This window comes from Vombatus ursinus, unplaced genomic scaffold (assembly GCF_900497805.2).
Source record: "Vombatus ursinus unplaced genomic scaffold, bare-nosed wombat genome assembly UNPS02014798.1, whole genome shotgun sequence".
In the NCBI taxonomy this organism is placed as follows: Eukaryota; Metazoa; Chordata; class Mammalia; order Diprotodontia; family Vombatidae; genus Vombatus; species Vombatus ursinus.
Window position 1 is genome coordinate 81436562 of NW_020954576.1, and position 14775 is coordinate 81451336.

At 40.2% G+C, this 14775-nt stretch overlaps 1 protein-coding gene across 2 annotated transcripts in view; it reads right to left on the reverse strand.

Moving 5' to 3' along the window:
- The window catches only part of LOC114050199 (protein cornichon homolog 3), a 176841-nt gene that overhangs the window by 79246 nt on the left and 82820 nt on the right, over positions 1 to 14775 (reverse strand). Inside the window, exons 2-3 of one of the 2 annotated variants that reach the window (XM_027871836.1) lie at positions 8062 to 8130; positions 2868 to 2915 (exon numbers count right to left, since the gene is read on the reverse strand). In XM_027871836.1, coding sequence (XP_027727637.1) covers positions 2868 to 2915; positions 8062 to 8130 — 117 coding nt within the window. The remainder of the gene's footprint in view (positions 1 to 2867; positions 2916 to 8061; positions 8131 to 14775) is intronic. The other variant, XM_027871837.1, reaches the window with a different exon arrangement.

A 14775-nucleotide genomic window follows, 5' to 3' on the forward strand; every position in this document is an offset into this window, starting at 1 on the left:
AAACATATTTTCACATTAGTCATGATGTAGAGAAGAATTAGAACCAATGGGAGGAACCACAAGAAAGAAGAATCAAAACAAAACAACAAAAGAAAAGGAAAGCAAATTGTATACTTCCATCTACATTTAGATTCCATAGTTCTTTCTCTGGATGTGGATAACTTTTTCCATTGTGAGTCTTTTGGAATTGTCTTAGATCCTTGCATTGCTGAGAACAGCTAAGTCCACCAAAGTCAGTCATTGTACAATGTGGCTGTTACTATGTACAATGTTCTCCTGGTTCTGCTCACTTCACTCAGCATCAGTTCATATAAGTTTTTCCAGGCTTTTCTGAAGTCTACCTGCTCATCATTTCTTATAGCACAACAGTATTCCATTACATTCATGTATCATAACTTGTTCAGCCATTCTCCAATTGATGGGCATCCCCTCAATTTCCAATTCTTGGTCAAGCAGTGTCTTTTTCAATCACATCTGACTCTACATGACTCCATTTGGAGTTTTCTTGGCAAAGATACTGGAGTGGTTTGCCATTTCCTTCTCCAGCTCAGTTTATAGATGAGGAAACTGAGGCAAACAGGGTAAGTGACTTGCCCATAATCACATAGCTAGTAAGTGTCTGTGACTGAATTTGAATTCAGGTCTTCCTGACTCTAGGCCCAGCACTCTAGCCAGTGTGCTGATCTCCACATGCTGACTTAGTTTTAAAATATTTTATTATCTTTATTTTATTGTATTTCTATATTTTATTTTATTAAATATTTCCCTATTGCATTTTAACCTGGCTCAGGCCTCATGGGGAGTGCTGCAGGCCATATGCGGACCAGCGTTTGATACCTCTAGACTCCATACCCCCCAAGGTCCCTTCCAAATCTAAATCTATAATCCTAAGTGGCAGAACTGGGATTCAAATCCGTGTCCTGACATTTTAAAGCCAATGCTTTTTGTTCTGTTAGGAGAGAAGTATCTCCTCTTTGAGTTCATGTAGTAGGTTACTGCTGCCGAATAAATGTACCACAACAGAGAAATTATAGAGGTTAAAAACCTAGGTTTAAAATGCTTAACAGGTTCAAGAGGTAGAAAAATAACCCCAAAGATTAGGATTCTAATGATGCTTTTTACAGACAAAATAACATCAGAGACAAATAATTTTTGACACATAGCAATCTAATACATTTTCTTAAGCCGTAAATTTGAACAAACTTAAACAGCATCATAACTTCATACATTGTTTCCAATGTCTCAGAGCCAGAAGAATCCTTCCACAAATAGCTAAGGCACTTTGGGAAGCTCAAACTCCCCTTTGGCTTCTTATCTGAGGAATGTCAAAAAGTCTTCCCTTAATTTTATCATTCCATGAGTCAGGTTTTAGCCAGGTGAAGTTAATAGTCAGAAGAAACAAACATCAGTTAACCAAATGTTCCAGGACAAATGGCATAATAAAATTGAATAAAAGGAAAATGAAAAATAATCAGCACAGTACTTAACCACATTGCCTCTCCTTGTTATGAGTTCTTCGGGTCATACTTTATGCCTTGATTGGAAGTACATCCATCTGAATGACTTGATTTAGCCTACCTTCACTATGAAATGGAAAATATAGAATTCAAACATCATTAAGGAAATGCCAATCAGTTTCATTTATTTATGTTCATGGTTCACCAATAGACAAAGTACCTTCAGTTGTAGGAACCACAATTATCTTATCAATTTGAAGTAAGGAGAAAGAAAAATTAATAAATTTTCAAATTCTTCCCTTCCATAGACAACTGTCCTCTCCTTCATTCCTAGTAGGGTTCAATTAAATATTTGCTGACCAATCTCTTTCCTTATAACCAATAGTGCCTTTCACATTGTCCTTTGGTATGAAGCTCCAGGAGCTAGTTGTTGGACCTATTGAATACTTTTGGAATCATAAATTTAGATTGAGAAGGGACCTTAAAGATCTTCTAGATCAACCTACTCATTTTACAGGAGAGGAAACCAAAGCCCAAAAAGGAGAAGTGATTTGTCAAGGTCAAAGCAGTAAATGGCAAGCAGGATTTGAACCCAAAACCCCAATTCCTCATCCAGAACTCTTTCTACTAACTATACCACTTTTCTCAGCCCCTTTAACTGAAGGCATAGCCTCATTCTTAATTGGCACATTAGGCATCTATCAGGCACTGTTGTTTCCCACCAAGGTTTAGAAGTACTTCCAAGTTGAAAGTTCCAACCACCATGTAAAGGCTATACATGCATGTACATGATCATTTACTGGCATAAACACATTTACTAAGTTTTGTAGCAGGCAACTCCCAATTCTCATCAGTTCTAAAATCCCATAACCTAGAATAGCCTTCTTTAAATGGCACAGCAACCCCAAAAAGAGAAGCAATTGTGTTACACCTTAATCACATCTTGTGTCCCCAAAGAAACTGCCAATTAATTTCTTGAATACAGTGACAAGTTATAAACACACACAAAAAAACCCCATCTTCTAATCATGGAATCTCTAGGGGGAAACAGGCCTTTTTTTAGCACAAACTTGACACTGAGATATCTACAACAGCAGAGTGAGGCAAAGTCAGTTGCACCACCATCCGTCACCACACAAAGGAAAAAAAGGTTATTAAACCCAGCCCCAAGGCATTTGCAAATATCCGGTATTACCCTGACACTTCGATTGATGGCTACCCCCTTCTAATTAGATTCCCTTTGTCTCTCAAGATTTCCCAAGTGCTGATTATAAGGCCCTGGCTTAGCCCTTTGGGAGACAGAGCCTGAACTTGGCAGGTTGCAAGGTATGTTTGTTCTAAATATCCACCATCTTGCCCGCCCCGTGTGAATCTCACAATCAGAGCCACCGATGTCCTGCACTTACTCACTTTTCTCAAAAGGAAGCAGATACGTTCGATGTTTCTCAGCCGTTCTCTCTGTGAAAGGGCACAGAAGAAAGAAAGGGAAGAGTGAGGTTAGAGTTCTCCTGAAATATCACATGTAGTTAGCATGTACCAGGGGAAAAAGCCATTTGACACCCCCCTCAAAAAAAAAAAAAGGGTACCTAGTAAGGTTAAGTAACTTGCCATGGTCAGAATGGTAAATGGCAAAGTCAGGATTTGAACCCAGGTCCCCCGATGACTTCGGAGTTCTCCCAGATTGAAGTCACACCCAAACCACACCTAGATTTAAGCAATATGTCTGAATCATATTTAACCAAGCCCATCCCCATAACCACATACCCAATTAAGAATTTTTTTTAAGGTCAGTGGCCCATACCACATGGATCAAGTCAAGTCAAGTTAACAAGCATTTATTAAGCATTTATTACTGTGTGCCAGGTACTTTGCTAAGCACTAAGGATAAAAGTACAAGCAAAAATAAAGACAGTCCCTGACCTCAAGGAGCCAACATTCTAATGGGAGAAGAAAACACATAATGGAGAGCTAAAAAGCAGGGAAGAGGGTTCGAAGGAAGGTACTCTAACTCTTGCATGGTGGCAAAGTTGGAAGAATAAAGCGCGGCTGGTCTAGGCCATTCCTCAAAATGGAGGTTCTGGGAGAGATTCCCCAATAGGAGAAAGGAACCACAGAGGCAAAGGGAGAAGGTGGCTAAAGCATGGAAGCAATGTCTAGAGAGTAATGTATGACTGGACTGGGCGCTTCCTCAACATGGAGGTTCCAGGACCGCAAACATTTTTCTCTATCTGTTGTTTTCTCTGATAGTGAATTTGTTGCTTCAAATATAGTTCAGAGAAAAATATCATAGGCTTAGAGCTGGAAGGGACCACAGAATCCAACCCCTCTTGTTTTACATATGAGGAAACTGAGGTCCAGAAAAATTACATGACTTGCCCATAGTCACACAGGGAAGAAGTGACAAAAGTAGGATTTGAACTCAGACCCTTTAACACCAAAGTCAGTGCTCTCTCCACTATACCATGCTGCCTCTTTCCTTCTGTGATCTTGAGCAAGTCATTTTCATTCTGTGGTCCTGTTTGCCCAACTGAAAAATGAGGGGGTTAGACTAGATCAGGGTTTCTTAACCTGGGGTTCATGGGTCCAGGAATAGATTTCAGAGGATCCATGATTTTTTAGAAATATATTTTGAAAACTATACTTCAAACTAATTGGTTTCCTTTCTGTTGTATGTATTTAAAAGTATTCTTCTGAGAGGGGATCAATAGGTTGTACTAGCTCTGTCAAAAGGGGTCCCAAAAGAAGATTAAGAACCCCTAGACTACAGCCCTTCTAGATCTAAATCTGCCTATATATGAAGTCTTCTGCTAAGTCCCAAGGCTTCCAACAGATTCCCAGTGCCCTGCAGTATCAATGGTGGACTGCCTCTCCACCCTCCTCCAAAATGAAGAATCCAGGTCTATCTCCCTGGCGCCGCATGCGCTCTTGGGAACTAATTGCAGGGCCAACATCACTTGTCTCTGAAGATTCCTAAGGCCTTCAGCCTGCCCAGCCTTGGGGAATTTCCATTTGACTATCTCAACAAATTAGAAAGAACAGGGTGTGCCAAGGCTAGTCTTTAATGCAGAGCAAGTTCCCCTGCCTCTTAGTTTTAACCTTCAAAAGTAGGAGGGGGGAAACAAATCAATCTATCCTTTAAATTAAATACCCATAGACTCAGACTCAGACTCAGACTGAGAGTCTCTTAAGAGATCATAATTTATCTCCAAAGTCTGGCTCATGGTCAAGTGAAGAGGCCCTGAGGCAGAAGAGCAGGCAACACTGGTTATAATGCACTCACTGGGTGGCCCCTTCATTTTCTTGCAGGAGTGTTTCATAATACCAGATGCCATCTTGAGTATCGCTGTGCTACTTGCCACAGTAAGTTCCATAATGATATGGCAGAAAGAATATTGGGCCTGACTCCAGTAGTCAGGAGATACCTGGTTTTAGATTCTGTCTCTGACGCTGACTAGCTATAGCACCATGGCCAAATGATTTAATCTCTGTGAGCCTGTTTCCTCCTCTATAAAACAGGCATGATATCTGTAGCATTTGCCTCAAAGGGTCGCTGTCAGAAGCAAATGAAATAATGTGGGTAAAGTACTTTGTATGCCTTAAAGCCTATATAAATGTCAGCTAGTTTTATATAAAATGATTTGGTTTCCATAGATTCGATAGTAAAGAGTTTCCAAAACTGTTCTTTAATTAAATCATGAATATAATGACCCCTTTTCTTACCTCTTATACAGAGGAGATAATCAACATCAAGACAATTAAGGCACACTCACAACAAAGAGAAGGAGCTCAGGGTCTGGTTTTTGTTTTCATTTCCTTTTTAATTTAATTTATTTTTATTTTTCATATTTATTTTCTCTCCCTCCTACTTCCCCTTCCCAATTGAGATAAAGGAGAAGGAAGAGAGGGAAAAAGAAGAGGAAGAAGAAGAGGTAAAGAAAGAAAAAGAGGAAGGAGAAGAGGAGGAGAAAAAGAGGAGAAGGAAGAGGAGAAGAAGAAGGAGAAGAAGAAGGAGGAGAAGAAGGAGGAGGAGGAGGAGGAGGAGAAGGAGAAGAAGAAGGAGAAGGAGAAGAACAAGAATAAGAAGAAAGAGGAGGAGGAGGAGGAGGAGGAGAAGAAAGAAAAAGGAAGACAAAAAAGTAATAAGAGGAAGAAAGAGGAGGAGAAAATAAAAGAAAGGAAAGGAAAAGAAAAATAAAACCTTCCATCTCATGGGGAGGGGAGAGGCAGACAAAGAAGGAAGTGGGGGGGAGGCAAAAACCAGGGCAGTCTTCCTTCCATACCTGGGAAGGTGCTTATCTCAGGCTCTGCTTGGCACAGAGTCTAAGACTTAGTACTTCCCTGAAAACCTTTGAAGCTAAAATGGCTTATCAAAATTCACTCTGAAGCTCATCAACCTTTACTGTATCACTTTATGGCAATGACATAAGCCAGATGCTACCAGTGCATTGTGACTCTGGCCAAGTCACTTTCCCTTACTCAGCCTCAATTTCCTCATCTGTAAAATGGGAATAATAAGAGCATCTGTCTCAAAAGGTTGTTGCAAGGATCAAATTGAATCCCATAAAGTGCTTTGCAAACTTTAAAGCACTATACAAATACTAACTATTATTTTCCTATTACTATTATTAATCATTAACATCCACGCCTCAGTTACTACCCACTAGTAGTAAGCTCTAATGAATCCTTTCAGGCCACCCAGATACCCTGCCCCCATAAGCACCCTGGTAGCTTAGAAGAGTTAATGAGCCTCCCACAGGATCCAATATACCACCAGGGAGTACTGAGAAAATCTAGCTCCCTTTATTCTCCCTACTAATTTAATCTCTGACTGAGGACACTTTCCCACGGACATCTGGGGCCCCATTTATCCTTTCAGATGCCCCAGGCTATGCAGTGACAAAGATACCTAAATAATAACCGAAGAGCCCAGTGGAATTTTTGTTGCTGTCAGAAGGCTAAGTCAAGCCCCAATTTCAGTGTTACACAACCTTAGCAAGCAACACTCCCCAGCTGCTTTTTTGTTCTCCAAAACTAAGTGAATTCCCACTGGGCAAGGAGGCCTGCCTTCACAGGAAGGTACCAGGATTTCACCGAAGACTTTTGCCTCCATAGGAGGGAAATAGGCTGATGATTTGGACTAGCATCTTCACCTCCTACACCTACACACACATACACACACTTTTTTTTTTCTAGGTTGGAATGGGGAAGGCACTGGACACTTTAAGTGTATTGCTTTTCAATTCCAGCCCTGATATGATTAGGATGATGAAAGTTCAGGCATGGACTGTCTGTCTCGGAAATAGATTTCATCAGAATTGTTCAATGGAAGCCTCCTTTCTCTCATTCCAGGGCACCTCTATAAACCTGGCTCAGACACAGGTCTGTGTTAGTGTTAGAGCAGCAACACTCAGGGAAATGGAGAGCATCAGTGAAACCCTATCAATTGTTACAGACATGGATTACCAACAGAGAGCAAAGGGGAAAGAGGGAAGATGAGAAATTGGTCATGAGCAACATTTTACTGAGCAAAAGGTCCACAGAGTATGTGCTTCAAAGGGAAATGAAAAATAGTTCCAATCTGCAACAGGAAGCTAATATGTAACATTTGGTTTGAAAGTGGTTTGGCTATGTGTCATCGGTTCATAGAAGGATCTGAAAGAGATATTAAATTCAACTCGTCCAAAAACTGAATTCATCCTTCCCTCAAAACCTTCCCCTGCTTTCCTAACTTCCCTGTTACTGTGGAAGGCACCACCATCATTCTCTCAGTCACCCAGACTGGGGACCTAGAAGTCATCCTTGACCCTTCACTCTCTCTCACCCTCATTTTTGTTGCCAAAACTTGTTGATTCTACCTTCACAACATATCTCAAATATGTCCCCTTCTCTCCCCACTTCATAACCTGGCTCCTTTCTACCTTTCTGGTCTTTTTACCCATTACTCACCTCTAGTGATACTGACTTCCTTGCTGTCCCTCACAAGACATTCCCTCTCCCAACTCCAAGCATCTTCACTGGTTGCCCTCCTCCCCTAAGCCTGGATTGTTCTCTCTCCTCATCTCTGCCTTCTGAGTCCTCTAACTCCCTTCAAATCCCAGCAAAAGTCCAACCTTCTGCAAGAAGCCTTTTGCAAATCCCCCTTAATGCTACTACCTTCCCTATGAGATTATCTCTAATTTATATCTTCTTTGTATAGTGCATAGTTGTTGTACGGTGTGTTTTGTCTCCTCCGTTCAACCATGAGCTCCTGGAGAGCAGAAACTAGTTTTTGCCTTTCTTTTGTATCCCTAACATTTAGCACAGTGCCTGGCATGCAGCAGGTACTTACTAAGTGCTCGTTGGCTTATTGACTAGATTTGACCTTAAAAATCAGAGCCTTGATTTTTGAATTCTCATCTTACAAAGGAGGAAACTGAAGTCAAGAAAAGGAAAGTATATTGCCCAAAGGGACACAAACAATCAATGACAAACCAACTCTTAAAAGCCAGACCTGTTGATTCCCGGCCCAACACTCTTACCCCTACCTCCCACTCCCTCTAGCACAGGTTGCTTGAATAACCTTGTGCAACATCTCTCATTCCAAGCTCACCTAGTTCCTACTCACCGCATGAACAGGGTTACACTGGTCTATGGGGCTCTTGAAATCGGTCCTTAATTCATCAAAGGCAATTATCTGAAAAGAAAAGAGGAGAATCAAATTAGTCAGTGGCAAACCTAAGTTACTTATTAAAGCAATGGATAAAGAATCTCTTAGAGACAACTGTCAGCTATAAACTCTAAGATAGAGTAGACAGAGTGGGTGGCCTTGGTGCAAATCCTATCATCCCTTATGGTGTGACCACGAGCAAGGCCCTTCACCTTTCTAAGTCCCAGTTTCCCCATCTGTAAAATGGAGATGCTGTTGACCTCATTAAGCTGAGGCTGAAAGGAGATAATGTAATGTAAAGCACTGTATATAAATGACAGTTATTATCATGTAATTATAGGATGGGAGATAAAATGATTTACACTAAGCCTTTCATTTTACAGATGAGGGAACTGAGGCCCAGAGAAAGGAAGTGATTTCCCCAAGGCCACATAGTAGAAATGGGCAAAGTGAGGGAAAGGGAAGCAGACATAGGAAGTAAAACAACATCTAGCCAATGCTTTCAATGTCTTCCCCTATGAATATTTCACAGGAGCTGCTAATAAAAAAGCAAAATAAACTATTCTACATTTCACCTCCCACTCCTTCTCTATCAAAAATAAAGTAATACCAAAGGCAACAGCAACAAACCTTGCTAACCCATACATTGGTTTATCTAACCCCAGATCACTAAGAGTTGGCAAGACAGACTTCTCCACTCATAGTCCTAAAGACCCTTCTGGATGTTGACTGACACCTTCTAAGAGAACACTGATCTCCTGGTTGAATAGCCTCCTACCTAGGCCATATCAAAAAGAAAAACTGTGTTAAGTGACATTCTCTAGGCCATTGAAGGAGTTAAGAATAGGCCTAAAGAAAATCAGTCAAAAGGTGCTTATTAAGCACCTACTATGTGCCAGTCACGTGCTAAGTGCCAAGGATACAAAGAAAGGCAAAAAGAGTCCCTGACACCAAGGAGAGTACATTCTAATGAGGGAGGCTTCATTCCCAAGTCCTCTTCCTAAACCCTGGTTGTTTTCTCTGCCAAAAAAAAAAAGTGACTTGTAATTCCAAAGTGGTATTTGGACAGCAGGCTCCCTCTCTGGAGGCTGAGAAGTCATTCAGTTGGAGAAAGCTGGAGAGATATTTTTGGGGCCATTTTACCCCAACAAAATGTCATCCTGCCTCTCTATGAATTACTATAATCAGCTCATCCCCAGGAGAAGTGATGTGGAGGGTGGAAAGAAGACTGACCCCCTGCTATGTTCTCTCCTTCACTTCAAGGGCAAGCACCAAACTCTCCCCACCACCACCACTCTAGCCCCTGTGCATATGACAGACCTGTCAAAGTGATGAAGCTATAGCTCTATTATCTTATGTGTTTTTCTATCAATACATGGCCAAGAGAGAAGCCCCAAAAGATGTTTTTGGAAGGGACTGGTTTTCCTCTCAGCCTACCATATAAAAAAACACAAAGGAACAACAACTTACCTTCACCCCAGACACATAAACACACACACACACACACACACACACACACACACACACACACACCAAGAGACAATCATGCTCAATATACTTTTTTATCACATATCCTTCTGGCTCTCAAAATTTAACTTTACCAATGTGATTGCCTTAGATAGTAAGTTCCCTAAGGTCAGGAACCATATGTATATTTCAGGCTATTAAACATAATACCATCATTGGTGTAAAGTCCACTGGAGAATGTGCAATCTCTACCTGCCTCTCTACCATCCAAATGTGATGGTTCTTGTCTTGTACAAATGCCACCAAGAGTGGATTGTCCTGGCAATGGCAGCTGGTACTTGTTGCTGGTAGGGAGAAGCTGTGGGCCCCAGAATCTGTGAATCTGACAGCTTGCAGTCAGTGCTAGCCCCAGGGCTCCTGACCTTGAGTACTGGCTAGAACAAGGCCTGGGGAAGGAGAGGACTTAAGCACAGAATTACAACTGATGCCGATGGGCAACCCTCACAAAAAGGCACTTACTAAAGGCTTTCTGGTGATGGTGATGACATTATACACAATGAGGACAAGGGCTTTTCCCTCAGCCCCAGGTGTTACTCTCTGCTTAGTGCAAATTCACTAAAGTGTCACAGTCACAATCTCCAAAATGGCATCTGAGGTCTGGTATCTGGTACACAAGTCAGAAGACCTGGGTTCACATTCTGCCCCACACACACTTACTTACTGGCTGTGTGACCCTGGTCAAGTGCCTTAATCTCTCTGTTCCTTCATTTCCTCATTTATAAAATGGGGGAATTCAACTAGAGGCCTCTGAAGTTCCTTGAAGCGCTTCCTCTATAAGACTGTTCCACCTCTAACTAGCTGTGCAAATTTGGGCAATCACCCAACCTCTCTAGTTCATCTTTGTTTCTTCAAGTATAAAATGAGGGTTAGGACCAGATGATCTCAAAAGGCCCTTTGTATTCCAAAAAGTATAGGATTCTAACACAAAGAATTCCTTAAAATTAAAAAGAGACATCCACAGCCTATGGTTACATAAAACCTTTTGAAGGGATAGACTTTCATAGTCATCTCTTTATTGACAGTGACAGATAAAGGTAATGGAGATGATTAGGATGAGGATGAGGATGATGAGAAGGAAGTTTATGATAATGGTAGTGTAGAAGAGGTTTATAAAATTTAGATAACTAGGACAGCTACGCTGTACAGTGGATAAAGCCCTGGACCTGGAGTCAGGAAGATCAGAGTTCAAATCATACTTCATAACCTCACTAGTTGAGTGTCCCTGGACAAGTCACTTAATCTCTCTCGGCCTCAGCTTCTTTATCAGTAAAATAGGGATAATAATACTACCAACTTCACAGGGTTGTCTTGAATATCAAATGAAGTAATATAAATAATGTTTTATAGATTATATTATGCATTGATTATATTAAGATAATTGCTATATTCTACATATTGGTTTACATGTTATATATTATATAATATTTTTTACATTCTATATAAAATATATGGGCAGCTAGGTGGCACAGTAGATAGAGTACCGGCCCTGGAGTCAGAAAGGCTTGAGTTCAAATTCAACATCAGATACTTACTGGCTATATAACTATGGGCAAGTCACTTAACCCTGTTTGCCTCAGTTTCCTCATCTGTAAAATGAGCTGGAGAAGGAAATGGCAAATCCCTCCAGTATCTTTGCCAAGAAAATCCCAAATGGGCTGGATATGATTCATTGACAAAGCAAGAACAATAAAATAATATATATACACACAAACACACACACATATAGTACTTTGAAGATTTTAAAGCACTATATAAATGCTAGTTATTATTATCATCATCATCATTATTATAAAGTCACTGCTTTCAAGGAATTTGCAACCTATTTGGGGTATTAAACACCAACAGAGTTATGATACATGGTATGACACGATAAATTCATCAGAGAATTCTAAAAACAAAGTGCTATGTGAAGGCTAAGGGAGAAAATCATTAGGATGGGAAGTCTCATAACTTCTGCTGATGGTTCTGATGAAAATAATGGCGACAGTGATGAACTGAGGGGCAACACGGGTGCATTAAATGCTATTCTTGGCACTTTGCTCAGAACTTGAGAATATTACCATGAATTTAACAAGGTTTGGGTGTATACTGCTCTAGTATACAGGACCTAACGGTTCTTAGCATACAATTTCATGAAAAGTTAGAATATTCCACTGGCCTACAGAGATTATACTACATTTGTGTTTCTTCTAATGCCAAGTAACATGTGCACAAAAGGCAGGTTAGTCCCCTTGTTAGGGGAAAAGTTGAAAGGGCTAGTCCCCCTCTAATCTCTGTTTTATCAAAAAGAATGAAATTTTCCTTAAAAGAATAGGAGAACTGCTTCAAGGGGGAAACAAAAGGAAACAAAATCTGAAAAGGCAAAGGGGAATCTCTGCCTAAGCCTGTCCTCACTCTGTCAGGAGACTAGAGTGAGAAAGAGGGGAAGAAGGCTGACTGAAACTTGGGAGCTGTGTTTCTTAGGATCTACAGGAATCATCTCCTGTAGCACATGTCCTTCCTTGAATGCAGGTACCTGAGCTGGAAGGAGCTGGTTCTAACACTTACTCCATTTATCTCAAGACTCTTGGAGAAGCCCCAAGGTGAGTTGCATAACCGGGCCCAACTCCTGCAGAGGAAAGTGGGAAATGGAAAAACAAAAGAAAAGGGAATGTAGGTACAATGCCAAATCCCCAAAAGACTCAGTAGGAGGTGCTGATCAAGTAGCCAGTCTACTGTCCAGGTACTGGAGGATGGGAAGTGAAAGGGGAAAATCTACGTGGACTCATTTACCCAATTTAGCAAGAGTAGAAACTATAGATGCCTTGGAATGATCCAACTAAGAGAAGGTTTCCATAGCTGCCTTAGTAGAACCTTTGTGTGGAGGTTGGAAGATGTGGGTGTCCAATAAAAAAACAAACCAGAAAATTTTGGAAACCCAGGAAGCATTCTGGCATCAAACTTATAAAAGACCTGGAATATTGTTGACAGATACAGAAATAGCTGTGCATCATCTTGTCATGTACAAATTGGAAGGTGTGCTGCTCACCCAATAAAATTTGACATCATAAGCAAGTATAAAGAGCAAGGAAGAAATTATCTTTCAGATCTATGGAAAGGAGAAATGTTCATGACCAAATAAGGGATAGAGTGGATTAGAGGAGGTAAAATGGACAAATTTGATGATATAAAATCTAAAAAGGTTTGCACAAACAAAACTAATATAATTAAGGGCAACTAGGTGGCGCAGTAGATAGAGCACCGGCCATGGAGTTAGGAGGACCTGAGTTCAAATCTGACCTCAGACACTTGACACTTCCTAGCTGTGTGATCCTGGGCAAGTCACTTAACCCTGATTGCCTCACCAAAAAAATTTTAAATTTAAATTTAAATTTTTTTAAAAAACTAATATAATTAAAGTTAGAAAGTTTCACTGATAAAGGTTTCATATACAAGAAATGTAAAGAACCAATTCAAATTTATAAGACTAAGAGCCATTCCCCAATACAGAAATGAATATTCAAAAAATAAACAGGCTGTTTTCAAAGGAAGAAATCCAAGCTATCAACAATATGAAAAAATCGCTGCAAATCACTAATAATTAGAAGAATGAAAATTAAAGCAACTCTAAGGTTTTACCTCACACCTATCAGATTGGCAAAGATCACAAAAGAGGAAAATAACCAAAAAAGGTGGGGGAGGGGGAGACCTGCAGGAAGCAGGTACATTAAACTGCTTTTGTTGGTGGAGCTATGAATTGGTCTGGCCCAAGGGTGAGAACCTGCAGCCTTAAAGCCACACATGGCCTTCTAGGCCCTTAAGTGCAGCCTTTTGACTGAATCCAAATCTTACAGAACAAAGGACGATTCCCCACCCCCTGGTCCAGCCATTCTGGGGAGCAATTTGAAACTAGGTCCAAAATATACTTTGACCCAACAATAGAGCTTCTAGGTCTATACCCCCACAATGATCAAAGAAAGGGGAAATGTCCAAAAATATTTATAGCTTCTCTTTTTGTGGTAGCAAAGAACTGGAAACTAAGGGAGTGTTCTATCGGGGGGGGGGGGGTATGGATATACAAATTATAGGAATTGAATGCAATGGAATATTATTGTACCATAAGAAATAACAAAATGGACTGTTTTAGATGAAACTGTCAAGACTTCTACGAAATGATGTAAAATGAAGTGAGCAGGACTAGGAGAACAATAACAATTCTATTATAAAGAAAAAAATGTTGAAAGACTTTAGAACTCTGAATGCAACGATGAATCACGATGCCAGAGGACGAAAAACAAAACACACAATCTGTCTCCTGCCAGAGAGGAAATGGATTTAAAATGCAGAAAGAGACACACATTTCAGACATGGCCAATGCAGAGATATGCTTTGTTAGACTATGCATATTTGTTATGAGGGTTTTATTTTTTTTGTTGTTCATTGGTCAACTGTGGGGGAGGGAAAGTGGGAAGGAGAGAATAAATGCGTGCAAATAAATAAATATATACATCAATTATAAGTGAATGAATAATGGAAAATTTTACGATGAGATGACACAAATATAAATTATTTCATTGAAGATGGAAAGAAAGATTTGTTTAAAGGGACTGATGTGGCTGCATAGGGAACTCACAAAACAACTTGGATTTTTTAAAAATGATTAACAGAAGATATAAATGAGAGTAGGTAATTAAACACAAATGAATGGAAGTTTCATAAAAATAACCTCAGGAGTACAAAAGCTCAGAATGAGCTAGAGCTGACAATACATACTAAAGACAAGAAAAGAGACTTTTATTTAAAGCTTGAGAAGGTTAAAAAAGTAATCAGATCTTTGCTTGAGGTGAGTGGGATGATGATACTGAATGTAAGAGAAGGCAGATTTATTCACTTGTTGGTTTGTTTCTGTTTCCTCTATCAACATCTACTGAAGTCCTACTCCAAACATCTCATTGTATCATGGAGTTGACCCTGACTTCCAAAAGCAGTATCAAATGAGCATAACCCCAGTAGATCCTATCAACATGGAAAGACTTCAAATATGGGCACAGTAACAAACTGTCTATCTGTCATCTGAGGATCAGTCCAGTGAAGTGTGGAGAAGCTAGATGACCAGGCTGCTCTCCATTTGGTGAATTGTTCAGACTTAGCAACTCTCAAAGACCA